The 24,601-nt window shown below is 50.0% G+C and overlaps 1 protein-coding gene and 1 non-coding gene across 3 annotated transcripts in view; one reads left to right on the top strand and one right to left on the bottom strand.

Annotated features, from left to right (window-relative positions):
* Positions 1-4,376: 4,376 nt before the first annotated feature.
* The window catches only part of Zdhhc18 (zinc finger DHHC-type palmitoyltransferase 18), a 29,361-nt gene continuing 9,136 nt past the window's right edge, over positions 4,377-24,601 (bottom strand). The window contains exons 3-10 of one of the 2 annotated variants that reach the window (XM_051189048.1): positions 13,898-14,047; positions 12,493-12,630; positions 12,336-12,384; positions 10,805-10,907; positions 9,027-9,139; positions 7,341-7,440; positions 5,215-5,292; positions 4,523-4,672 (exon numbers count right to left, since the gene is read on the bottom strand). In XM_051189048.1, the coding sequence (XP_051045005.1) occupies positions 5,251-5,292; positions 7,341-7,440; positions 9,027-9,139; positions 10,805-10,907; positions 12,336-12,384; positions 12,493-12,630; positions 13,898-14,047 (695 nt within the window). In that variant the 3' untranslated portion in view covers positions 4,523-4,672; positions 5,215-5,250. Of the gene's footprint in view, positions 4,673-5,214; positions 5,293-7,340; positions 7,441-9,026; positions 9,140-10,804; positions 10,908-12,335; positions 12,385-12,492; positions 12,631-13,897; positions 14,048-24,601 lie in introns of both variants that reach the window. The other variant, XM_051189047.1, reaches the window with a different exon arrangement.
* On the top strand, positions 22,966-23,072 carry LOC127225545 (small nucleolar RNA U13). Its single transcript, XR_007834828.1, has one exon. It is a non-coding gene; the product is annotated as a small nucleolar RNA U13 (small nucleolar RNA).

The raw sequence follows: 24,601 nt of genomic DNA on the forward strand, positions 1-24,601 counted from the left end.
GGGTGGCATGGCCTGGAGAAGGGTTGGGAGTGGCCTGGGGCGGGCCTGGGCCCTGCCTCCTCCTCTTCTCCCCACACCCTTTCCGGCTTTTCCTTAAAGGTAAAAGGGCTGGGGGGGGGGGGGGAGGTGAGTCATGGGGACAGTCAGCAGGAGAAACCTGGCTGGCCGTGGGGACCACCTGAACGGGCATCTTTCAGGCTCTAGACTGCCCCCTGCTGTTCAGACCTGCATTGCAGGAGTGTTCTGGCTTAACCAAATCAGACTGTTTCAGGGTGTCATTCCAGGGGTAAGGATGGCTACAGCCACTGGGCTACTTTAGCCCTGGCAGAGCTCAGTGAGCTGGTATAGGGGGCTGGGATGGTTCAAGTGAGAATTCGTGTGTAGGCAGGGCTATACAGCTTCCCAAACACTTCAGCATCCATGATCTGATAGAATCCCCTTGATGGCTCTATAGGACCATAGGTGGAAACGTCAAGTCTCAAGGGAAGAAACTGCTTAAGGTCACAAGCTGCTGGCTTCAATTTTCTTCTGGCTTTTCTCCCTTTGAGGCCTGTGACCTGGAGCCATTATCCGGAATTGAGAGCCAGACTTCTTCCTGAGCTGGCCCAAAGACAGTTCGTCCCTTGGTCCTTGTTCTCCTTCAAAGTCCCCTCTGAACACCCAGAATGCGCAGGTGGCATCTCAGGGTGCCACTTAATGAAGTGTTTAATGAGTGGCCTCTGATACTCCAGCCCAGCCTTTGTAATTAGTCACCCAGTAGGTTCGTTGGATACCTTCCTCAATACAACACAATTTTCCCTTTCAAGTTGGTAGCCTGTTGACACTTGTCTGAGACCTTACTCTCTGGTCTTCCACATCAGGGCACCGGGCACCTGTCCCTTCCCAGCTGCCTACTGTCATGTGTCAGCAGGGCTCACAGAGGGCGGGAGCCTAGCTCTCTGACTGCCCACTCTTGCCTGACTCAGATTGCCCTGTCGGAGGCTGGGAAGCAGGCCACCGAGGTGCTCAGTCCAGTTTTGTCCCCCAGGGGGGACGCTAGCACCCTGAAGAGGAAGACAGGGCTGAGGAGAAGGAGCCAGTAATGACACATAGCATTTTGTTTTATGGAGTAGCCATTCCAGCTGAGGGAGATCCCCCACTTGGCTCCCAAAGGTTTCCCAGTACCTTCTCACTGAGCAAGGCCCAACCTCCAACCCAAGAGAAGCCTCCTTAGAGATGGAGACTGCTTTGCTCCCAAACATCTGTCCCTGTTTGGTTGGGTCTGGTCTTCAAGCCTTGTCAAGAGTCTGGGTACAGAGGGGAGGTCAGGGTCCTGCTTATCTGCCCCACCCTCAAGCTTAGATGGGATGCCAGGATTCTTTCTAAGGAAACTTCTCCCTAGGACTTAGCCAATCTAATCCTTGAGTTAGCACTATAGCATAAGCCTTGCCTGTGCACCCACTACTGCCCCCCACTCCATGCCTGATCACACACCTTGCCTCTGGGAAGGAGGTGTAGGCCATGTGCTTGTACCACAAGAGCAGGGACTCTTCAGATACTGGCTAATTCCTTGGGGTTTCTCGGGAAGTGAGTGGAATTTCCCTGAGAACTTTGCCTAACTCAGAGCACTGACCCAGGAAAGGACAGAAACTACCCTAAAACATCAAGTCAGGGAGGGACATGGCAGAGCACACCCAGAGTCTCAGCACTCAGGCTGACTGACGACGGAGGAGTTCCAGTTGGGCTACAAAGAGACACACTGCCCCCCACCCCCAAACCCCAGGGGAAAAAAACAGGTTTGTGGGTGAGGTGTAGTAAGGTTGATAGAGTTCCTGCCCAGCATCTATGGAGTCGGATCTCCAGTACTGCGTAGACTGATGCACATCTGTAATTCCATCACTCACGAGGCAGAAGCAGAGGGAGAGGGAGCTCTGCACATTCAAGGCCAGTCTGGTCTACCTACTGAGCAGTGGTACTGGGATTGTCCCCACGGGTCCCAAAAACTCCACCAGCTAAACTACATCCTCAGCTTGGTTCTTTCTTTCTTTTTTCCCAGACAGGGTTTCTCTGTGTAGCTTTGGAGCCTGTCCTGGCACTCACTCTGTAGACCAGGCTGGACTCTAACGCAGAGATCCCTGCCTGCCTCTGCCTCCTAAATGCTGGGATTAAAGGCTCTTGTTTCTATTCTAGCTGGGTTCTATGGAATGAGGGAAGATCACAAACTATCTGTACCTCATGGCCCAGCCAGGTATCCATGACAGAGAAGGGGTCCTCTGTCCAGATTTCCCTCTCCAGACTGACAAATGGGTAGGTGCAATCGTCACTGACTCCTCCCTTCTGGAACATTCCTCTCAGACTTCAAGGGCCTTCCTTGGCAGTAGTCATCTAGCCTGGGCTTCCCTAAGCCCTGGGGGGGCAACTTGGAGATCCCAGGGCACTAGGAACTTGGACAGCAGGGGCTGGCAAAATTGAATGTCCAAAAAGGGAGTGTCCTCATGCCTCTTAAGCCAGGAATCTGATGGGCAACTACAGCCGGTCTAGCCCCTCACAGCGCCTCTCCTCCTCCACTAAAGCCAGGCTGCTTGACACTCCTGCTGGCTGTGGCCTATAGATCCTGACTCAGTTCCTGTCTCAGTTGCCTCCCTTTGCCTCCAGGCTTCTACTTCCCAAGTCTAGGAGCCCAGGCAGGCAGGAGGCTACAGGTCCTGGCAGAGCATGGGACTGCGAAGCGGCTGCCTGAGTCAGCAGAATGGGAGATGGTGTTACCATCCAGGGGGCTCTCCTCATCCTGGTGGCCAGTGCCCACCTTTCTGGAGAGGCTGATTGCAGCAAGAGGGATTCTTATTATAGACTAGAAAGAATCTACCACAACTGGCAAATCCTTTTCTTTTCTAGTAATTTCCTGGATAACTTCTGGCTTTGGAATGACCAAATTCAACAGCTGACCAGAGGGCTTTGTGGTTGGTATAAAGAGTCCAGTTCCTGTAACTGAAAGCTGTCTACTTGATGTGGGAAGGGACAGAGGAGGACACTTAGGTGATTCAGCTGTTTGCCTCTTTTTCTTCTAAGGTATTGCTGTTCAAGGTAGCCGCCCCCCTCCCCCAATCCAGTGTAGGGTATGAGACAGTGTGGAATTTATAGGAACAGAACCGAATGAGGTCAGCACACAGAGCTGCATTCCAGTTGGGTTATAGGAGGCCTTGGGCAGGTCCCTTCCTGCCCCTGGGTTTAGGCTTCCCCATTAGTAACAAGAGGCTGGCAGCCCCCTCTTGGGCATGGCCTTCTCCAAGTTTAGGGCTTCTCCAAGACCCCACCCTTCCCTACTGGGGCAACACCACTCTGCTGGCTAGGTGACATTCCCTGCGGGTCAGTTCTCTTGTCTGTAGGCTGAGATGACCTTTTTCTTTGGTTACAGGGAGAAAACAGCCTACTGCTTAGCAAGCCCTGATAGATGCAGTCTTTTTCCTTTTTCTTTTTCTTTTTCCTTTTTTTTTTTTTTTTTTTTTTTTTTGACAGTATCTCATACGGTCCAGGCTAGCCTCAAGTGTGCTATGTAGTCGAAGATGGCTTAGACCTGATCTTTCTGCCTCCAAGTTCTGGGATTACAGACATGCACCATCACTCCGGAGTACTGCAGGTGTCCCTGTGGGAAAGCATCTCGGGAAGGGAAGAAAGGCGGCAGCTCTCGGGTTGGGCTCAATTGGGGAATGTGAACCTCAGACTGGAGTTTGACACCCACCCCCATTTTGGACTAGGCAGGGTTTTTCAAAGTTCAGAGTTCAGCTAAGCCTTGAAGGTCTCTGGGGAGGAAATGAGTTCTAGAGAGCCGAGAGGTCACTTTCCCCAAGTTCCTCCTTGCCTCGCTGTCTCCAGAGCAGCACTGCCCAGCCAGAGGGAAGCTGAGGGGGACAGACAGCTGCTCTCACACATCCACAACAGGCCCCGCCCACCAGCCCCAAAGGAAAGTGACACACACTCAAGGCTACGGCAAGGGGGGGGGTCTTTATTTGTTACAAAAGATAGTGGACAGCGGGCGAGCGGCCCCCACCCCACCCCGCCCCCTACCCTTGCTGAATGCAGCTGATCCTCCCAGGTCTGGCCCGGTTGGTTCCTTAAAACACGGAGTTGTATAGCCCTTGGCGCCTGGGGCCAAGGATACAGGCTCACACTTCACATCCTCCTGGGGGGATGGGGGCGTGGGAACAGCGCTGAGCCGGTGTGCTCAGAACAGTCGCCAAACTTGTTTGACAGCGTCATCAACACCCCGATAGCTCCTGAAGGAACCTGCTTGGCTTGACTGTGGCTCTGCTGACTTGGGGGGGGGGGAGGCGGTAAGGCAGGATTCCTGAAGAGTCTTGACACTTCATAAATCCGGGGAAGGGGCATGAGGGGAGGAGGGGAGGTTCAGCAGGTCACAGCAGTGTCTGTTGTGCTGAGGCTGCAGTATGGCTTATTATATACTCTGGCCAGCAAGGGGCGGGGGCGGGGCCAAGAGGTCGGCACCTGCCCACTGTGGGCGTCTCTAGAGAGCACACAGTAGGACAGGCTGGGGGACAGACCCTGTAGGCACAGATGGTGGCAGATGGGCCACAGGTTAGGCAGGTGGAGGTGCAGGGTGCCTGGCTCCCCCCAGGCCACTCCTGGAGAGGCAGAGAGTAGCGGTCCGCAGGAGCTCCTTCAGCCCCCGCACATACTGGATGATCCCACAGGGTAGCAAAAAGAAGAGAGAGGGTTAGTGGATGGATGGATGGAAAGGGATAGCCTGCAGGGGCCCCAAGTGGGGTCAAAGGCTACCACAGTACCTGCCTCTCTCCCCGACAAGGGCCAAAGCTCGGGCAGCAGCAGGCAAGAGAGCAGGAGAGAAACAGGGCAGGCCGGAGAGCGTGGCAGGGACACACAGCGGGGTGCAGAGGTATTAGTGACCTGACTGAGGGCCCTGCACACCAGTACACTGAAGGCACAGGCCCCTCGGAGCAGGAGCGCCACCCTCCCCAGCCTCACCCTCCTAAAAGAACTGGTACTAGGCAAGAAGCCTCTGTCTTGAGGAGGGGGTGGGACAGGACTAAGAGCCTTCTGTTTGGGGGGAGCCTTGGGGACCTGCCACCACCAGTGTGCACACACACATACACACACCACCCGACACACCAGACAGATGGATAGATTCATGGTGTTGGTGAGGCATGCGATGGTGATGAGATGGGGGGGTGCTGGCTGACAGGTGAGACATGGTCTTACCAGCTAACCCTCTGCAGAGAGGCCTGTTAGCTCCTCTCAGGCTGTGCAGGAGATGGCAAAGTCCTGACAGGTGTCCTCCTGGAGGAGATACCAGAGAGGTCGGCCCATGATCTGCCTGCTTGTTAGCTACCTAGGAGGTTGGGTTGGGGCAGGGACAAGAAGCCCAGACTGGGATCTACTGTCTCAAACATGTTTTTAGCTGAGCTAAAACTCTGGGGATCAGAATGGAAAGTTAGCAGGAAGGAGCTCAGGAGGTACCAATTCCTGAAGCACTAGAGGGTAGACATGGTGAACCAGACAGGTGGGTTAGCCATAGCCCTCTGCTGCAGAGTTCCTGCTAGCCACCTGGCTGCCTGCCTCAGTTTCCCAGGAAAGACCCAAGTGCGTCTGAAAGAACCCAGAGCTACACTGCAACCCAGGAACTTGGCAAAATAAAAGCCAACAAAAACCAAACCAAAGCAAACCAGCTCTTAAAAACACAAGTTTTATTACAAGCAGGAACAAAGAAAACTGGCTTAAATAAAAGGCAGGTTAGAGATCTCTTCTTCAGCCCCTGCAGGATGGCCTAGCTTCTGAAATTGCTTCTCCAGCCACCACTCCCCAGCTCTGTCTGGTACCCACTGGCCTTAGGAGCAAGGAAGGGAAGCTGGCCTGACTTCCTATGCTATGATCCAAGGGCTTCAGCCCACCTGAAGGGCCAAAGAGGGAGCCTAGAAGAATAAGTCTCTACTTTCATGAGAAACTGCAGCTCCCAGCACAAGGACTTGCTATGAGCTCCTGGCCAACCCACACCATCCTGATCTACTCCACTTCTTTTACTCCTAATTAGTACAAATGCCTTCTCCTAGTCCTTAGCACTGGGGCCCATATTCAGAGCAGAACTCCAAGGAGGGGGTGTGGCTTGCAGAATAGCAGCTGCTCCCCAGACCAATCACCTCACCCACCACACCTAGCCTCAGCCTGTTGGGGCACATCACAGCTGGGAGCCTGCCCTGGGGGCTGGGTGGCAGAGTCCCTAGTCAATGGCTGTCTGAAGGCTGTGGTAGAAGAGGGCAGGAGCCCAGGGGTCTCTAGTGACTAATGTACAGCCTCCTAGTCCCCACGCCTCAGGCTGCTTCTGAACACAGGGTAATGGGGAAAGGAATAGCCCAGGGGATATGGAAGTCAGCTGCATTAGTAGACGGGTGGCCACACCCATACACACACACTCAATCACTCACAGCTAGATCTTCTGTAATGAATGTATTAAACCACCTGGCCTTGGGAAAACCCTTGACTTGGCACTACACATATAGCAATGCATTAACTTCTATTTTAAAAAAGGCTATGTAAAAAAGAGGTCTATAAAATTGTGCAAAATACCCAGCATCAATAAACCCGTTTCAAGTATTGCCAGCATGACCTAACCCCTGACTTCTAGTCCTGACTTGGGAGAGATTCAGGGAGCACAGGAAAGGATCCTTTGGGGAAGGCAGGGTCCCCATTCCTACGACTCTACAGGAGCTGAGGTTCTGGGGGGCCTGGATGGCTGATTTGGCTTCCTCTGACACAGGCTGCCTCCCACCCTCTACCCATGCTCTCTCTCTACTGGTACCCAGCTCTATCCTATTGGCCAACTCCATATAACCCCCCCACCCCAAGCCCCACCAAAATAACCTTGATCATCACAAAGGGATGCAGGAGCCCCAGTCCAAAGCAACCCAAGAAAGGGCGCTGACCTGCCACCTGTGGTCCCTGCTTCCAGAAGCCCCTGGCTGCACAGGGCTCAAGCATGCCTCCAGCTGAGAGGCTGCCCACTCAGTCCACATCCTCACTCACACTGGGTCTCCGTGGGCACAGGCAGTGACTTGGCATGGTCTCCTTGGTGGCCTCCAGGAGCTGTGGCTCTCCTCTCCTGCCACTGATCAGCTCAGGGACCTAGGGCCCAAGCTGTGGGAACTTGGGTTTGGGAAGCAGAGGGCACAGCTATGGGGCAGTTCAGAGAAAGCCACGCAAGATGGGAAATAAATACGAAAAGACTTGAATCTTTGGCAGCTCTGCTTCTCAGGTGGTATGGGGAGGGTCCCGGCAGGCACGGAGGGCAGCAGGTGGCAAGCACTGAGTCACATTCAGGGGTGGCCTCCTACCATGCTGGCATCTGGCTTGGCCCCACAGGCTGGCTCGTCACTTCTGATGGGCGAGGGCAACACAGCATCAGACTGCACGAATCCCCGCCGGTCAATCAGGCTTCCAAAACATAAGGACAGGGCATGAGTTTCTGACAGGGCTCCACGCCAAAGGCCAGGTGGTGTGACAATGTAGACAATGTCTTCTCAGGAAAGAGCCAGCCTGAGAGAAGCTGGGCAAATGGAAGCTGCTTTCCACTCAGGAGTTCAAGACCCTCCCTCTGGGGCTGATGAGACAGTTCAACAGGTGAAGGTGTGTGCCACCAAACCTGATGACTTGAGATCAACCCCAAGGACTCGGGACCTCTGTATGCACTCCACTGTATGTGTGTATACAACATACAAGTAAATGCATGTAAATACATCTAAAATAGGACCTTCATGGTACCTGCCTTTTAGTTTAGTTTTGCTGCTTATTTTATTAACATCACTATTTTTAGACAGGGTCTCACTAAGTAGCTCTGTAGATTGTCCTGGAATTTATGATGTACACAAGGGTGGCCTTGAATTCACAGAAATCTACCTGCCTCTGCTTTCTGATTGCTGGAACTAAAGGCATGTACCATTATGGCCAGTTTCTTATTATTTCTTGAGACAGGGTTTCACTATGTAGCCCTGGTTGGCTTGGAACTCACTATGTAGATGAAGATAGTATTGAATTCAAAGATACACCTGTTTCTGTTAAATGCCCATGGATGGTAGTGGTGTGCTCCTATAATCCTAGCACTTCCTAGCACTTGGGAGGCAGAGGCAGGCTAATCTCTGTGAGTTTGAGGATAACTTGGTCTACAGAGAGATTTCCAGGCCAGCTAGGGCCATACAGAGAAACCATGTTTCAAAAAAAAATGTGGGGGACATGCAGTAGTGCCACCATGCCAGTATCCCAAGTAGCCTTGCTTCCCAAGGATGTAGCTGAGCATGACCTTGAACTTCTGACAGGCCTGCCTCTACCTCCCAAGTTTATTCACTGTTAATTCAAACTGACTCAGCTGTCTGGGTGCCAAGAAGCCAGACTGTGAGTGAGGGAAAAGTAAGAAAGAATAGCTATTTGGAGGCAGTAAGAGGCCTGTGTCCTATGTCCCCAGATAGGGTACATTTGTATAAGGTCTTATCCCCCCAGTCCCCATCACCATTTAACTCTTGTTCTGGAGCTCTGGTGCCCCCTGCTGTCAGGACCGACATGGAGCTTCCCTGCAGGGTTGAGTAAGGTTCGGGGAGAGGGAGGTGACCTCACCCTGGAACAGGAAAAGCATGTCACCCAAGTGTGGTCATGACAGTCACTGTGGTATCTCTGAGAAGTAGAGTGACACAGAAAACCCTATGATCTTTAATAATTTATACTTTTCCCCTTAGGCGGGCCTTGAACAGGAAGTGATCCTCCTTCAAGTGTTAGGATTATGGATATACACAACCATGCCTGGTTGCATTTATTTTTTATTCTACGAATGAGTTCATGTGACTAAAACTAACAGCCTTCTTCAGAATTTCTCTGAGTCATCCAGAAGAGCAGAGGACAGCAAACAGGGAACCCACATATGTACATGCAGGGAGAAAGGCTTACTAAAGTCCAGAACCTCTAGAACTCCCATGAGGGTGCCAGACTCAGGGGCCACCTTCCTGTAACCTCGCTTATATGACCCAGCTTACCTGGGAGGTAGGGGGCCGCAGAGCACGGCACAGCAGTTGGTGATAATACTTTTATGGCTGTAGGGGTTAACAGAGGCCTCACCGCCCCTCTTGCTGGACCAGGACCCTTTGATCTGGAAAGGGAGGAAGCCTGGGTAAGCTATCTTCTTCTATCCTGCCTCCTTCTAGTAGTGTTGGGGGTTACTGATGCAAATCATCAACCCATCGTTGAGCTCCATCTTCACCCCCATCTGCACTGAGGCAAGCACCCTCCTGTGGAACCACCCTCATCGCCCGCCTCCTTTCACCTCACTTTCTAGAAATGGAACCTAGAGACCAGAGAGTCCGGTTCAGAAACCAGCTCTGGGTGGACTACTGGAGGGAACATGTCTTCACGGAGGCCTTTCAATGGAGATGTGGGGACCCCTGGAAAAGGCAGCTCCAGCAGAGCCTGGAGGCTCCATGAAGCACAGAAGACAGAATCAAAAGGAGCCTCCACAGCAGGGTGCTTGGGTAACCTGTGCTGGATGGTTTTACATCAGCCTGATGCAAGCTAGAGTTGTCTGAAAGGAGACCTCAATTAAAAACACTTCCATAAGATCCCACTATAGGCATCATTTTCTTAATTAGTGATTGATGGAGGAGGGCCCAGCCGATTGTGGTTGGGACATCCCTGGGCTGGTGGTCCTAGGTTCTATAAGAAAGCAGTTTGAGCAAGCCAGTAAGCAGCATTCCTCCTTGGCTTCTGCATCAGCTTCTGCCCCCAGATCCCTGCCCTGCTTAAGTTCCTGTCCTGACTTCCTCTGATGATGAACAGTGATGTGGAAGTGTAAGCCAAATAAATCCTTTCCTCCCCATCCTGCTTTTGATTGTGGTGATTTGTCACAGCAATAGTAACCCTGACTAGGACAGGGAGGGAGGGCAGGACTGACGGCACAAAGCAGGCTGAAGCACTCTGACCTTAGACAGATCATTTCTGGATGAACAGTCTGCCTCTGGGAAGCCCTCTGCTAAAGGCATCAAGGAGCTTAGCAGGAAAGACCCACTGACTGTCACCCAGAAGTCTCCATACTTGCTGGGCCAAGCATCCCTTTCTGCGTAAGCTCCAGGGAGACCCTGCAGATCCAGCGGTCAGGAACCCACTGGTGATGGGGGTGGGTTGGGGCTGATGTCATTTCTACCCTTATCACGTGTTCTTTTGGATGGTGGGTCTCTGATCAGTGTTATGCAGCAACCCTGCGAGCATCACTACTGCTTCCTTTTTATGGGGTGAAGGAAAGTAAGGGGAGGTCATGTCTGGACTGGGGACAGTGGGTACTCAGATAATGATGTCTTAGGAAAGGGTAGGTAGGATGGCCCAATAGAGCCACACTGTTCTATTCTAACAATGCCTCTCAGCGCATATACTTCTGGAACCCCATAGGTGTGGTGTGGTAGATACAAAGGCATGGTCATGACTCCTGGGCATCAATCCTAGACTGGCCCCTTCACAGCATTATGACCCTAAGCCACATTTCTTAGTCATGTCACACATGGGCAATATGTACCCCAGTTCTGTCACAAGCAGGATGCAATGCTCCAAGAGCATAGCGAATGCAAAGATCCCTATGAGCGTTGGCACACAAGTCTGGTGTGCTTACTGCCTCTGTGGAGTTCTGAGAAGGGAAGTGTAGGTGCTACATCAAGAATCCGGGGCATGTAGGAACCCCGGGTCTGGCGTTAGGCTTCTGCCTTAGGATTTCTCAGGAGGCCTGCACTCAGCCACCCCAGGCTCCCCAGCCCTGCCCAGTTTTACTCACGTCTTCGTTAGTTGTCAGGTTGGAGGCGACGAGGTAAGTGTGGAACCCTGAGAGGCCCAGGATGGACCAGATTGAGAAGAAGCAGATGACCAACTCCAGCACAGTGGGACTGTCAAGGACACGTGTGCAGGGGAGGGTGGGACTCTGGAGCCCTGTGTTCATCCGTTCTCACTCACCCTTCCCTGGAGCTATATCCCTGAAGTTACAGGGTTTCTACTCTTTCTGTGGTCCAGTCCTTATTTCACCTTCTGTACCCCCAAACAGGTGAGAGTCCTGAGGAGCAAGTTGAGATCTGGGCTAGGGATGGCACGGGGAAATTCCTTTTAAGTCAGGGTTTCTCTGTATAACAGTTTAGGCTCTCCTGGAACTCGCTTTGTAGACCAGGCTAGCTTCCAAGTCACAGAGATCCACCTGCCTCTGCCTCCTAAGTGCTGGGATTAAAGGCAGGCACCCCCACTGCCTGCTAGGCAGGGGGAATTCTAACCACAGAGTCTTGGACACAACATGGTCCAGGGAAATTGGCATCCTAAGGGACATGCAGGCTGGTGACATAGACTCAAGTCCGATGACCTGAGTTTGAATTTCAAGTTGTCCCCCATCTCTATTTGTGTGTGCATGCCCAGGCAAGAGAAAACAAACAAGAATTTAATTAAGAAATATACTCTTAAGCCTGGCACATGCCTTTAATCCCAGTACTCAGAAGGCAGAGACAGGCAGATCTCTTGAGTTCGAGACCACCCTGGTCTACATTGTGAGTTCTAGTACAGCCAGGACTACAAACAGAAAAACCCTGTTCTGGAAAAATAAAAAAGAAATATACTCTTGGGTTTGGAGAGACAGCTCAGCAGTTAAAGAGTGCTGACTGCTCTTCTAGAGAACAGGGGTTCAATTCCCAGTACCCACATAGCAGCTAACAACTGTCTGTAACTCCTGACACCCTCACACAGACATTCATACAGGTAAAAACAACAATGCACATTTTAAAAAGGGGGGTGAGCTGGAGAGATGGTTCAGGTTAGGAACACTGGCTACTCTTCCAGAGAGGGTTTTTATTGCTAATATAAATTGGTTGTAGGGCTGGAGAATGGCTCACCAGTTAAGACCACTGGCTTCTGCTCTTCTAGAGGTCCTGAGTTCAATTCCCAGCACCCACATGGTGGCTCTCAACCATCTGTAATGAGATCTGGTGCCCTCTTCTGGTGTGCAGGCATACATGCAGGAGGAAAGACATACACAATAAATAAATAAATCTAAAAAAAGAAAAAAGGAAGGAGAGAAGGAAGGAGAGAAGGAAGGAAGGAAGAGAAATATACTCTGCCAGGCTTTTGTAGACAGGGTCAGTTTCCTGAGGTTTCTTGCTCCCCCTTCCACTAATGACAATCCATTTAGGGTCAGTTCTAGCCTGGGTATTGACAAAAGAGCTGGTGAAGTGGATTCCAGAGACCAGGCATGGCCCTATCATCCCACTCTGGAGCCCCATGCCATGAAGAGGCCTCAGCGCCCACCCACGGGGATAACTGGCAAAAGATATCTTGCTGGTTTCTCTTTCAGAGTGGAGAGGAAGTTGCTTTCTTGAGAGCCTAGGAAGAAAGAAACAAAGACACAGCTCAGGCTGGCGTGGCCACAGCCCCTTGCTGGGCTAAGGTCACTAGTCAGCCCTCCTCCACCCTTTGCTGTCCCCCACTCACGCAGAGTCAGGTGGGTGACCACGCAGGCAAAGATGAAGGCCGTCAGGAAGGAGAGGGAGAGGATAAACGCATAAAAGAAGCGGTAGTTCCGTCTCCCGACACAGTTGCCCACCCAGGGGCAGTGATGGTCAAACCGCTCTAGAAAAGGAAGGGGTTGGTGTGGGTCTCAAACCAGCACTGGTGGCTCGCCCTCCCCCAGGCTGGCACTATCCCATCTCTTCACCCCTCAACACCAGCTGACTCTCGTCCCTCCCTTGGACACACCCAACTCGTAGGCCTTGATCATCAGTTCCCACCCATGGCCTGACACATTCCCTGTCTATTCTTTTAGCTCCATAGTAACTCCTTCAGATGTCAACTACAAAGCCACTCCCTTAAAGAGTCTCCTTTGGCCTCAAACTAGGTAGGAGTCCCTGTCACCTGCTGTTACCCCTGTTTTATATAACTTTACCCTTGAGTATCGGCATCCATACAAGACATGGATGGCCTCGGACTCTTGAAATCTCCAGGGTCTAATAGAGTGCCTGGTTCAAAGATTCATAGACATATTACTAGCTATATGCCAACAGCTCTGGCCTAAGGCCCAGAGAGGGCTGGGCCGCTAGGTAACTCACACAGACCTGGCACCAGAGGCCAGGGCAAGGGACTGAGCTCATACCAGCACTATGTCCCTGGGGGTGGGAGTCACACCCAGACTGGTGAGGAAAGTCCGTGTGGGAATCTGGGTCATAAGCCCGTTGCAGGCCTTATGCCAAGGCTGGTGCCCTCTAAGGAGGTGGGTGGGGCAGACTGGCAGGGATGAATAACACCCACTGAGTCACCCACTTCACTGCCCGATGTCCCAGCTCTCCTCTTCGGGGAGTTGCTGAGCTGGCAGGGTGAAGTCACTGCCTTGGGAACTGTGCTCTGTGCAGTCTCCACGGCTCAGCTCACTTGGGTGTCATGTCGACACTCCCTTATGACACCCTCCCGAGGGACCATCATGGGTCTTCATCAAAGCTGCACAGCTTCTGAGGGGCAGGGTGGGGAACAAACCGCAGAGGAGGTGGTCAAGAGCTGCCTTCCTCTCCTGGCCCAGGCTCTCCACCTCCTCCTCCAGATTCTCACCCTGCCTTCTTTCTCAGTTAGCTCTGTCTTCCACGTCACTGCCCCCAGGCTTCTGGGATCATGGACCTACTGAGGGGCAGACTAAAGCTGGGAGACATGGTCATGGTGTCTGTCTGCTGAACTACTTGACAACTAGGGGGACAGAATATACCGACCCTGGGCCAAGAGATGTCACAGCCAATCTGGGCCAACCAGACTTCTGGCTCAGCCCTAAGTATTTCAGATGCTGCCTGTCTTGCCTCACGTGACTTCCTGCGTCCAAGATGTCCCTCAGGGGTCCTTGAGGCCTCCCACTCACCTACGCAGTTGTCGCAGACACTGCAGTGTGAGGTCCTGGGTGGCCGAAACATCTTACAGGTGAAGCAGTACTTCAGCTTCACCATCTGTCCATTGATCATCACCTCGCGGGTCCGAGGAGGCGGGCGGTATGTGGAGCTGCCTGTGTTGTCTGAGGGTGAGAAGAGAGAAAATGAGGAGGCCCAAATTGGCCCATGGTCCTTGCCACCGGGAAGCCACGGCTGCCAGGCAGGGACAGAAGGCACCTCAGAGAGAATGTACCCAGGAACAGGAGTGGGGGATGGCACACTAATCAGGGACAAACATTATGAACTGCTTACAGACCCAGCTCTCATTCAGGCCTGGGACTGTGCTCAAATCTCACACAGCTGCTCACATACCTGCTGGCCTTCATCCTGAGAAAGGTCGTCAGGGACAGGGCTCCTAGGAAGGTTTCGAGAGGTCATGTGCATCTAATTAAGTCTAGATCCCACTTCTAATACATGAGAACTTCACAGTTAAAGGGACAAGATAAATGCCCCACGGAAGCAACTGGATCTAGAACTCGGACATCTACAATCCACTGACGTTGCACCAAAGCCAACGCTACTTACAGAGAAGAGCTGGGGAGACAGCTCAGTGGTTGAGAGCCTCCTGCTCTTCCCAAGGACCTGAGTTCTGTCCCCAGCATCCACGTCAAGTGGCTCATAACCACCTGATATTCTGGCTTTCTTCTGGCACCCACATGCACAATCCCTCCCCTTATACATAATTAAAATTAATATCTTAATAAATAAATATATAATAAAACCCAGAATGTCAGAGGTAGGATGATAGCTTATGCCTGTAGTCCCAGACCCCATGAAACTGGAAAACTGTGAGTTCAAGGCCAGCCTAGACTACAATGTTTCTTCCTTCCCTTCTCCTCCTCTTTCTTTCTTTCTTTCTTTTTTTTTTTAAGAAAAAGATGTTTATTGTCCACCCTGCAAGACAGAAGTGGGTTACAGAAGAACTGCCTGTTGCATCAACCTTTTTGTTTGTTTATTTTTTAATGGAAGGAATAACAGGTTTACCCCAAGTCTGCAAATTCTATATGTTCTGCTGGGTATGTGTTTCCAAACTGAACTCCCATGATCTTGGTGTTCATATCAAAACAATGTGTGGCTGGCTAGCCAGGTGCAGCCCTCTGATCCCAGCACTCGGGAGGCAAAGGCAAGTGGATCTCTGTCAGTTTGTGGACAGCCAGAGCTGTGTAAAGAGACCCTGTCTGACCAGGTGGTGGTGGCTCACGCCTTTAACCCTAGCACCTGGGAGGCAGAGGCAGCCTGGTCTACAGAACAAGTTTCAGGACAGCCAGGACTACACACAGAAGCCTCAAAGAACCAAAAACAAAGAAAATAAGGTCTCACCATGTTATCCCTGCCTCCTGGAACTCACTACATAGGCCAGGTTGCCCTTGAACTCACAGAGATCTTCTTGCATCTCAAGTGCTGGACCCATCAGCCCAGTTACTTATTGTTTGGATACAGATACTGAGCTCATGAGCATTCAGCTTGGGAACAATCATCAACGAGGCTCCTAGACTCTGGGTCTGCGGGATAGTCTCCAGTTTGGTTGCTTTCCTCCAGTGACTAGTGTCTGAGTGCTTACCAACGCACTAGACATTAGCCCAGGTGCCCCACATGCCTGGTGACGCACATGGACTGTGATTTCAGTTCCAACCACCACTGAGACTCTTACCATAACCCTGACCACACAGGCTTAAAATGCAATTAAGCACCTGAAGACTTCCTCTCTAGAACAGGAAGCAGGAAAGGGCAGGGGTTGGGGCCTGGAGGTTGAGTCAATTGAACTCTGTGCTTTAGCTTTCTAATTTATAAAATAGGACTAACAAGTAGAATGGTGAATACATTTTGGTTCTCTGGGAGACAGGACCTCATGTAGCCAGGCTGGCCTTAAACTCACTGTGTAGCTGAAGATGACCCTGACCCTCTCACCTTTCATATGCTGGAATAGACATGTAACCACCATACCTGGTTCTATGTGGAGCTGGGAACTGAACCCAGCTTTATGCATGTTGGGCATGCATGCTACCAACTTAGTCATATACCCTGTTGCTTGTTTTTTCGAGGTAGGGTATTACTTCAGAGTTTAATCTGGTCTTGAACTCAGGCAGGCACATCTCCATTACCTGATCACATGCTCTAACATTATTCTCAGCAATACAACTTTACAGCTAAGACTTACTCAGCACATTAAATGGCAACACAGTACACAGCAAAATCAGGATTGGAACCCAGGTTTCAAAATTCAGGTTTGAGATCCTTCAATACACTTTACAGCGTCATAGTGGGATTGCAGCTCAAAGGTAGAATTTTGCCCAGCATGCCAGATTCCCTGGGTTTAGTCCCCAGTATGACCCCCAAATAAATAAATAGTAGAAATGACCCAGGTTCAAGCTGGGCAACTGCAGTCCCTATGCTCGGGAGGTGGATTCAAGAGAATCCCGAGTTCCAAGCTACCCTCAGATGCTTGGCAAGTCTGAGGTCAACATGGCCTAGATAAAACTCTGTCTTAAAAATAAACAAGGGGAGCCGAGTGAGTGGTAGCTGCACACACCTTTACTCTGCCAAAAAAAAAAAAAAAAAAAAAAAATACATAAACAAAAAAACAAACAAATGGCTGGAGAGGTGGTTCAGTGGTTAAAAGCACTCACTGCTCTTATAGAATACAAGGGTTCCGTTCCCAACACTAATATGATGGCTGTAACTATTCCTAAATCCATGTCCAAGAGATCTAACACCTACTTCTGGCCTTTGAGGGCATATACAGGGTGTGTACAGAAATACACTTGGGCAAAACACCTATATACAGTAAAAATCTAAAAATAAATAGGACTGGGTAAAAGTGCCTATTGCCAAGCCTGGTGAGCTGAGTTTGATACCTGGGGCCTACATGGTATGCAGGAAGAATGGGACTCCTGCAAGTCAATCCTCTGACCTTTACTAGGGTGCTAAACCCTGTCTCAAAGAGAAAAGACAAATAAACCAAAATGTGAATTCACTTCACTTCACGTGGGCGGGTGTTCTGCCTGCATGTGTGCCTGTGCACCACCGTGTGCCTGATGTTCATGGAGGCCAGAGGACAGCATCAGATCCCCCGAGACAGGAGTCACACAGCTGTGAGCCATGTGGGGGCTGGGAATTGAACCTGGGTCCTCTAGAAGAGCAGCCAGTGCTCTTAACCACTGAACCATCCCTCCAGGAAAGTTGTTCTCCTTTCTTAGGCATCTTGTTCGACAAGTAACTACTACAGCCTCCCTGCAGACAACTTCCTTCCCCTCATCCTTGCCTGGCCAGTCATCGGGTCTGTGTGTGTCCTCTCCAGTCCTTTGCTCTCTACTGGAATTCTACTGGAATTGCCCCAATGTAGGCCATGTCTTTATCATCAAAAAGCTGCTCCAGAAAACTCCCTTTTCCAGTCCCTCTACACTTGGCTGCATCCATCCTAATGACTCTTCAAGGCATCTCCTAGCTCTAAACCATTTCTCAGAGTTCCTCAAGACAAGAAGAGGCCTAGAGAGTGCTCAGCAGTTAGGAGTACTTATTGCTCTCACAGAGGACCCACATTAAGTTCCCAGCACCCACACGGAACAGCTCACAACTGCCTGCATTGGGCATCCTTTTTCTGGCCTCTGAACACATATGGTGCACACAAACTCAAACAGGCAGAGAGACATACGCATATGTCAAACAAATCTTTTTATACACACATACACACAGATAAAATTTTTATTTCATATGCATTGGTATTTTGTTTGCATGTATGTCTGTGTGAGGGTGTCAGATCTCAGGGTTACAAACAGGTATAAGCTCCCATGTATGCTGGGAATTGAACCTGGGTTCTCTGGAAGAACAGCCAGTGCTTTTAACCACTGAGCCATTTCTCCAGTTCCCAAATAAATAAATATTAAAAGCAAATAAACAAAAGACTGGCCAGGCATTTTGTAATCCCACACTTAGCCAGTAGATTTAGGAAATCCAGGAATTCAAGTTTACCCTAGGCTACCTAGTAAGATTGACGAAAGCTGGACTGTGTGAGACCCTGTCTCAATATCTTCAACCATTAAAAAAAATAAACCCAGGAGCTGCAAGGGTGTCTCAGTGCTTAAGACCATGTGTTGCTAGGAGAGAAGACCTGGGTTTGGGTCCTGACTGTAAATTCAGTCCTAATGCTCTTGCTGGGTGGGGATGATACACACCTTTAATCTCAGCACTCTGGAAACAGAGGCAGGAGGATCTCTGTGAGTTGAGGCCAGTCTGGCCTACGGAGTTCCAGGGCAGCCAAGGCTGTTACACAGAGATATCCGCCTGCCTCTGCCTCCAGAGTGCTGGGAATAAAGGCATGTGCTACCACCAGCCAGAGACAAACCTTATTCTTTTGACAGAGACCCTGTCTGTGTTCAAACTTGCTATGTCTCAGGATGACCTTGAACTTCTGAGCTGCCTGCCTCTCCCCCCCCTTTGTCACTCTGTCACATTCAGTTTTCTGGGTTTGTTGTTTGTTTGTTTGTTTGTTTATGCTGGGATCAAACCCAGAGCCTGTGATGCTAGACAAGCACTCTACCAACTGAGCTGCACCCCCAGACCATCCTCTCTTTCTCTTTTAAGATTTAATTATTTAGCCAGGCATTGGTGGCCACGCCTTTAGTCCCAGCACTCCGGAGGCAGAAGCAGGAGGATCTCTGTGAGTTCGAGGCCAGCCTGATCTACAGAGCTAGTTCTAGAACAGCCTCCAAAGCCACAGAGAAACCCTGTCTCTAAAAAAAAAAAAAAAAAAAAAAAAAAAAAAAAAAATATTTATTATGTACACAGTGTTCTGCCTGCATGTATACTTGCACACCAGAAGAGGGCACCAGATCTCATTCTAGATGGTTGAGAGCCACCATGTGGTTGCTAGGAATTGAACTCAGGACCTCTGGAAGATCAGCCAGTGCTCTTAACCTCTGAGCTGTCTCCCCAGCACCTTTCTTTCCTTTTCCCTCCCTTCCTCCCTTTCTTTTTTTTCCTGAGACACTTTCCTATCCCTAACTTGCCCCAAGCTCATCTCCAATTATGCTTTGCAGCCACTTCAGGCTTTGCAGACTCCTGCTTCTCACTACGTTCAGCACACCTGCCACTGCCTGATGCTGTGGTAGGACCATGCGTATGCCTCCTCCCTCTAGCTAGACTCTAACAAGGGAATACAAGGGCAGTCCTGGGGCTAAAAACTAGGAGACAGCAAGCAGCGGAAGAAGACAAGCTTTAAGGCTGGGGCAGGCTGGGGGTTCAAGCTCCGACCTTTCCCTGCTGCCAAGCCTATAGAAAACGATGAACACCACAGTGCCCAAGGCTAAGGGTAAAACCACCAGAACTAGCACCTGTTAAGAACCTAGTTAGCTACTGACAGGAATGCCAAGAGGCGCAGGCTAAGAAGGCTGAGAACACTGGGTCTGACTCTTTCCAGCCTGGAAGTCTACTTGTACTGAGGAAGTCCCTTCACTCCTGAGCCTCCGTTTCTTCCTCAGCAAACAGAGGTCAGGTGCCCCTCCTCTCTTCGGTGGTGAGGATGGAGGAAGGGCAAGGCAGCCTGAGGCAGCGCTGGTGTCCCAGGAGTCACTGACCTTGGTCCTGACTAACAGGCCATAACAGGCCTGCAGGCAAAGGGCCCAGCTCTTTCCAAGCTACTGACATCGCTCTATACCAGACCCCAAATCCCACCCACTGCTGTCTGTCTCCTACGGGAGCTTTCAAGCTGGTGAGACATGGACATACATCTATGCCCAAACATTTATTGAGTTAGGCAGATCAAGTCTTTCAGCTCCTCTGCTCAAAATAAAATGGAACAGAACAATTGACTCCACCCCCCCCAGGGTTACTGGGAGAACTAGCTAAGAATTTAATAAGTGGATTTTTGTTGTTGTTTTGTTTTGTTTTTTTTTGTTTGTTTGTTTTTAGAGACAGGGTTTCTCTGTGGCTTTGGAGGCTGTTCTGGAACTAGCTCTTGTAGATCAGGGTAGACCAGGCTGGTCTTGAACTGGTCTATCTGCCTCTGCCTTCCGACTGCTGGGATTAAAGTCATAGGCCACCACTGCCTGGCTACTAAGTGTGTTTAACACAATGTCTAGCATTTAGCAAGATCCTAGGGGAGGCTGTACATCCCTTATCTGAAATACTGGGACCAGACATGTTTTAGATTTGGCATTCTACAGATTTTGGAATCTCTACATACACATAATAACATGTCTAGAGAGTGGAACCCAAGCCACACATTAAATTCTCTTACAGGTTTTATACAGGTCTTTTACACATAGCTAGAAGGTCATTTATTATTATTATTATTGTTGTTTTGGCACAGGGACTCACTGTATAGCCCTGGTTGGTCTGGATCTAACTTTGGAGGTGGGCTTTGAACTCACAGACCTGCTTGCCTCTGCTGGGATTAAAAGTGTGAGCCACCTCACCTGGCTACAGATAATTTACTAATTATTTTTAATGCACCTGTGTTCTGACTACAATTTACCGGGTGAGGGCAGGTGTGGAAATTTCTGGTTGTGGTCTCAAATTTTGAATCACTTAGGATTTTCAGATGAGGGATGCCTTGTAAATGTAAGCTAACATTATTGCTGCTATAGGAACACTACAGAACAGATACACACGGAGTTATAAAGAAACCTCTGGAATACACCCGGGAGTGAAAGGCAGACACAGACCCTCTTCAGTATTGAGAGGACTCACTAGGAATCTCACCGATCCCAGAGATCCTCCTCAGGACACAGGGTTATCTCGGTGTCTCCTACGAGGCAGGGAGGGAGCTCCTGGAAGCCTGTTCTAGTCTCTGGTTGTGAGGTCTCCTGCCCTCCAGAGCTGTGACAGAGGAAGTGAAGATGCCAAGGGCCAGAGAGGCGGAGCACAGATGCTCACTAGTAGGTCACAGTTTGGTCAAAGGAGGATTGCAGGGGCACTAATGAGCCAGTCTTCCTACCACCTGCTCTGCCCAGCAGCTGCCATCGACAGCTTGTCACCTCCAGAGCAAGTCCACCGCCACTCCAACCAAAAGCTCAGTCTTTTGTTGTTGTTGTTGTTTTGTTTTGTTTTTCGAGACGGGGTATCCTGAGACTGTCTCCTTGAATCACAGAGAATGCAGGACATAAGCCCACATTCTGCAGATGGGAAACCAAATTAACCCATATTAGAGGGCGGGGCTGAGATTAAAATCTATGTTTCCCAAGGCATACATTTGTTCATTCTTTCGAATACAAGCTTTCACTACATGCAAGATACTGCACAAGGCCTGGGTGTGGTAGGTAAGGGGCCCACACATACAGATGAGCCAGAAATGTCTGCTCATTCTATGTCTGCTTGGCACACCACAGCAATATATATTTTAAAATGTTTGGGAGCTGAAGAGGTGACTCAGTGGTTCCTGAGTTCCATTCACTGCACCCATGGTGTCTCATAACTGGCTGTAACTCCTAACCCAGTGCCCTCTTCTGACCTCTGTGGGCGCTAGACATATGGTGTAGGCAAAACATCCCTATACAAGGTTGTGAGACAAGGCCTTGCTATGTACAAGGTTGGCTACAGATCCTCTGGCCACCACATGAGTGGTTAAAAATACTTCAGTAAAGGAAGGATGGAGTGGTTGAAAAAATGCTTCTTGAGCTGGGTGTTGGTGGCACACACCTTTAGTCCCAGCACTTCAGGGGGAAGAGGCAGGGGGATCTCTGTGAGTTTGAGGCCAGCCTGATCTACAGAGTGAGTTCCAGGACAGCCAGGGATACACAGAGAAACTCTGGAGAGAGAGGAGGGAGAGAAGAGAGGAGAGGGTGTAGAAAGAGAGAGACAGAGATAGAGGGAGAGATGGAGAGAGAGGGAGATGCTTCAGTGACTCTAGGATGTATTTCAGAGCTTTCTTCTATGACTAACTTTTCCCCAAGAAAGAAAACAGGTGCCTACACTCTGGTGGCCACCCTGACCGTGTGCCTTCCAGACAGGAAACTCTTGAGGAAGTCATTTCAAGAAGTGACTCTCCCCATTTGTGCTTTGGCTGTGAGAAGCAAATGGCCTTTCCCATACCTTTCTCCTGCTGAGGTACCGCCAGGACCATCACACCTTCAATATAGGGGATGGGCTATCAATGGGAGCCAGAACTGGTATGGAACTAGACCCCATCTAGAGCCCTGGGCTTCACATACTAGGCAGATAGTCTACTGGTCTCAGCTCCAGAGAAGGAAGGTTCTGCCTGCCTGCCACCCAACTGTCACCATAGTAGCTAGCACCTGATCCCAGCATAGCTTAAGATTAACCATAAGCCAACCTTTGAATTCTGGCCACTGTCATCTCCACATGGCTGCTTTTGTTCATCCCAGAGGTTGACAGAGCCCTGCAACCTATGAGGCTTAACGTAAGGTCTGGGAACACAGGAAGATCACAGAGGGTGTAACTGTGTGGCCACGGAGAAAGCAATGTGAGTCAATGCCACTGCCACTACCATGTGGTCACGTGGGACATGTTTGATTTCATTTTGAAATATGGCATGGCTGCCTGTCAGTCTTCTAGATCATCAGTTTCCTCAGTTCTAAAATGGGCAACATGAATCTTATAAGACTGCATTCAAACGAGAGATGATTTTTTTTTATTAAAGCCTAACCCATAGCTACTCAATTACTGATATTGGTGTCTATACTCTTAATACAGAAGCAGGGCTGGAGAGATGGCTCAGAGGTTAAGAGCAATGGCTGCCCTTTCAGAGGATCAGGGTTTGATTCCCAGCACCCACATGGCAGCTTACAACCAAGTGTTCCACTTCCAGGGGATCTGACACCCTCAAACCAATGTACATAAAATAAAATAATTTTAAAAAAATACAAAACCTAGCCAGGCTGGAGATGACACACGCCTTTAGTCCCATTACTCAGGAGGCAGAGGCAGGTGGATTTCTGTGAGTTTGAGCCCAGCCTGGTCTACATAGTGAGTTTTGGAACAGGCAGAGCTATGTAGTGAAACTGTACTTCAAAACAAAACAACCCCCCCTCCCAAAAATAACAGAATTCTTTGGGGGGGGTCATGAGAATAATTATTAGGTGTTCACCACTATGTAACATATGCCTCCCACAAACCTTGCTACAACCACACTGGCATATTATCCATCTATCGGGAGGGGGGAAATGTGGTGCATGGCTTTAATACTAGCATTTGAGAGGCATGGGCAGGCAGATGTCTGTGAGCTAGAGACCAGCCTGCTCTACATAGTAAGTTCCAGGACAGCTTAAAACACATGGTTGAGATTCTGTCTCAAGAAACCAAAACAAAATAGATACAAACAAATAAAATACCCTAAACAGCATCACCGGGAACACAGAAGAGAGCCAGGTAAGACATCACATACCTGTGCTCCTAGCAACTGGGAGGTGAAGGCAGACTGCTAGGATTCAATCAAGGCCAGCCTGACTACACTATGAGGCTGTGTCTCAAAACCTAACACCTGGCTGGGGATAGAAGGTCTGCTGGGAAAATCCTTGCCTAACATTACAAAGCCCTGCTCGATCCCCATGGCCATGTGAACTGGGTGCAGTGGTTCACATGCTAACCCTTACCTCGGGGGTGGGGGTGGGGGATGCCTCAGACAAAATAAAACAAACAAACAGAAAATCAATGTAAAATAAAAATACACCAGGTACAATCAGATACCAGCTCAGCAGGAATGGGTGGGCAGCACCCCGCACCAGGAATAGGGCAAGCAAAGCCCACATCCCTGGTATCTGGGGAGTGGGAGGAAGAGGGGAGGGCTGCTGCAGCTGGCCTCCTTGTGGCTCCGCCCCCATAGGGAGTTTCCTGCACTGGGCTTGTGAATCATGGTCTGAGAAAGTTAGTCCCCTTTTTAGTCTCTCCATCCTTTCACTCCAGAAAGGGGGAAGTCTCCACCTGTAATGAGAACCTCACACACCTCCTTGTACTTGCTTCAACAGCCATTATAATGGCCAGCAGCCCTGCAACCTGCCTTTCTCTTACACAACAACAGTCTATGCAGAGCAAATAAGCAAATGTGGCTTTGTCCTCATGAGGCCCGACATAAATTTCTCTTTTAAAGTATATAGTCACATGTCACATAGGAGCAGTGTGCCAATAGGTGATTTCCCCATGCAAATGTCATAAAGTACACGAAAACTAAGAAGGCTCTGGTTCCATCAGGTGGCATGCTGGGGACCACAGTTATATGTGGGCTTTGTTGGTGACTAAAGCATTGTTACACAGCATAAGGCTGTATTTCAAAGTGCTTGTTTATTCTGGGGGAAGGGCTACACAGGGTCTCACTATGGTGGTCTGAAATTTGGTTGGAGATGGCTTAGCCGTTAAAAGCTAGGCTCACAACCAAAAAAATATAAAAAAGTGAGCCATTTGTGGGGCGGTAGTGGCGCATGCCTTTAACTCCAGCAGAGTTAAGGGCCAGTCTTAACTGGCAGGGCCAGTCTCTGCCAGTTAAAGGCCAGCCTGATCTACATAGTGAGTTCCAGGAGCGCCAAGACTATACAGTGAAATCCTGTCTCCAAAACAAACAAACAAGCAAGCAAGCAAACAAAAGAAGTGAGACATTTGAAGGAAAACTCTGAAGAAATGATGGGAGGAGCTAGAGAGATGGCTCAGTGGTTAAGATCATTTGTTGGTCTTGCAAAGGACTCGGGTTC

The sequence above is a fragment of the Phodopus roborovskii genome, unplaced genomic scaffold (assembly GCF_943737965.1).
Source record: "Phodopus roborovskii unplaced genomic scaffold, PHOROB, whole genome shotgun sequence".
In the NCBI taxonomy this organism is placed as follows: domain Eukaryota; kingdom Metazoa; phylum Chordata; class Mammalia; order Rodentia; family Cricetidae; genus Phodopus; species Phodopus roborovskii.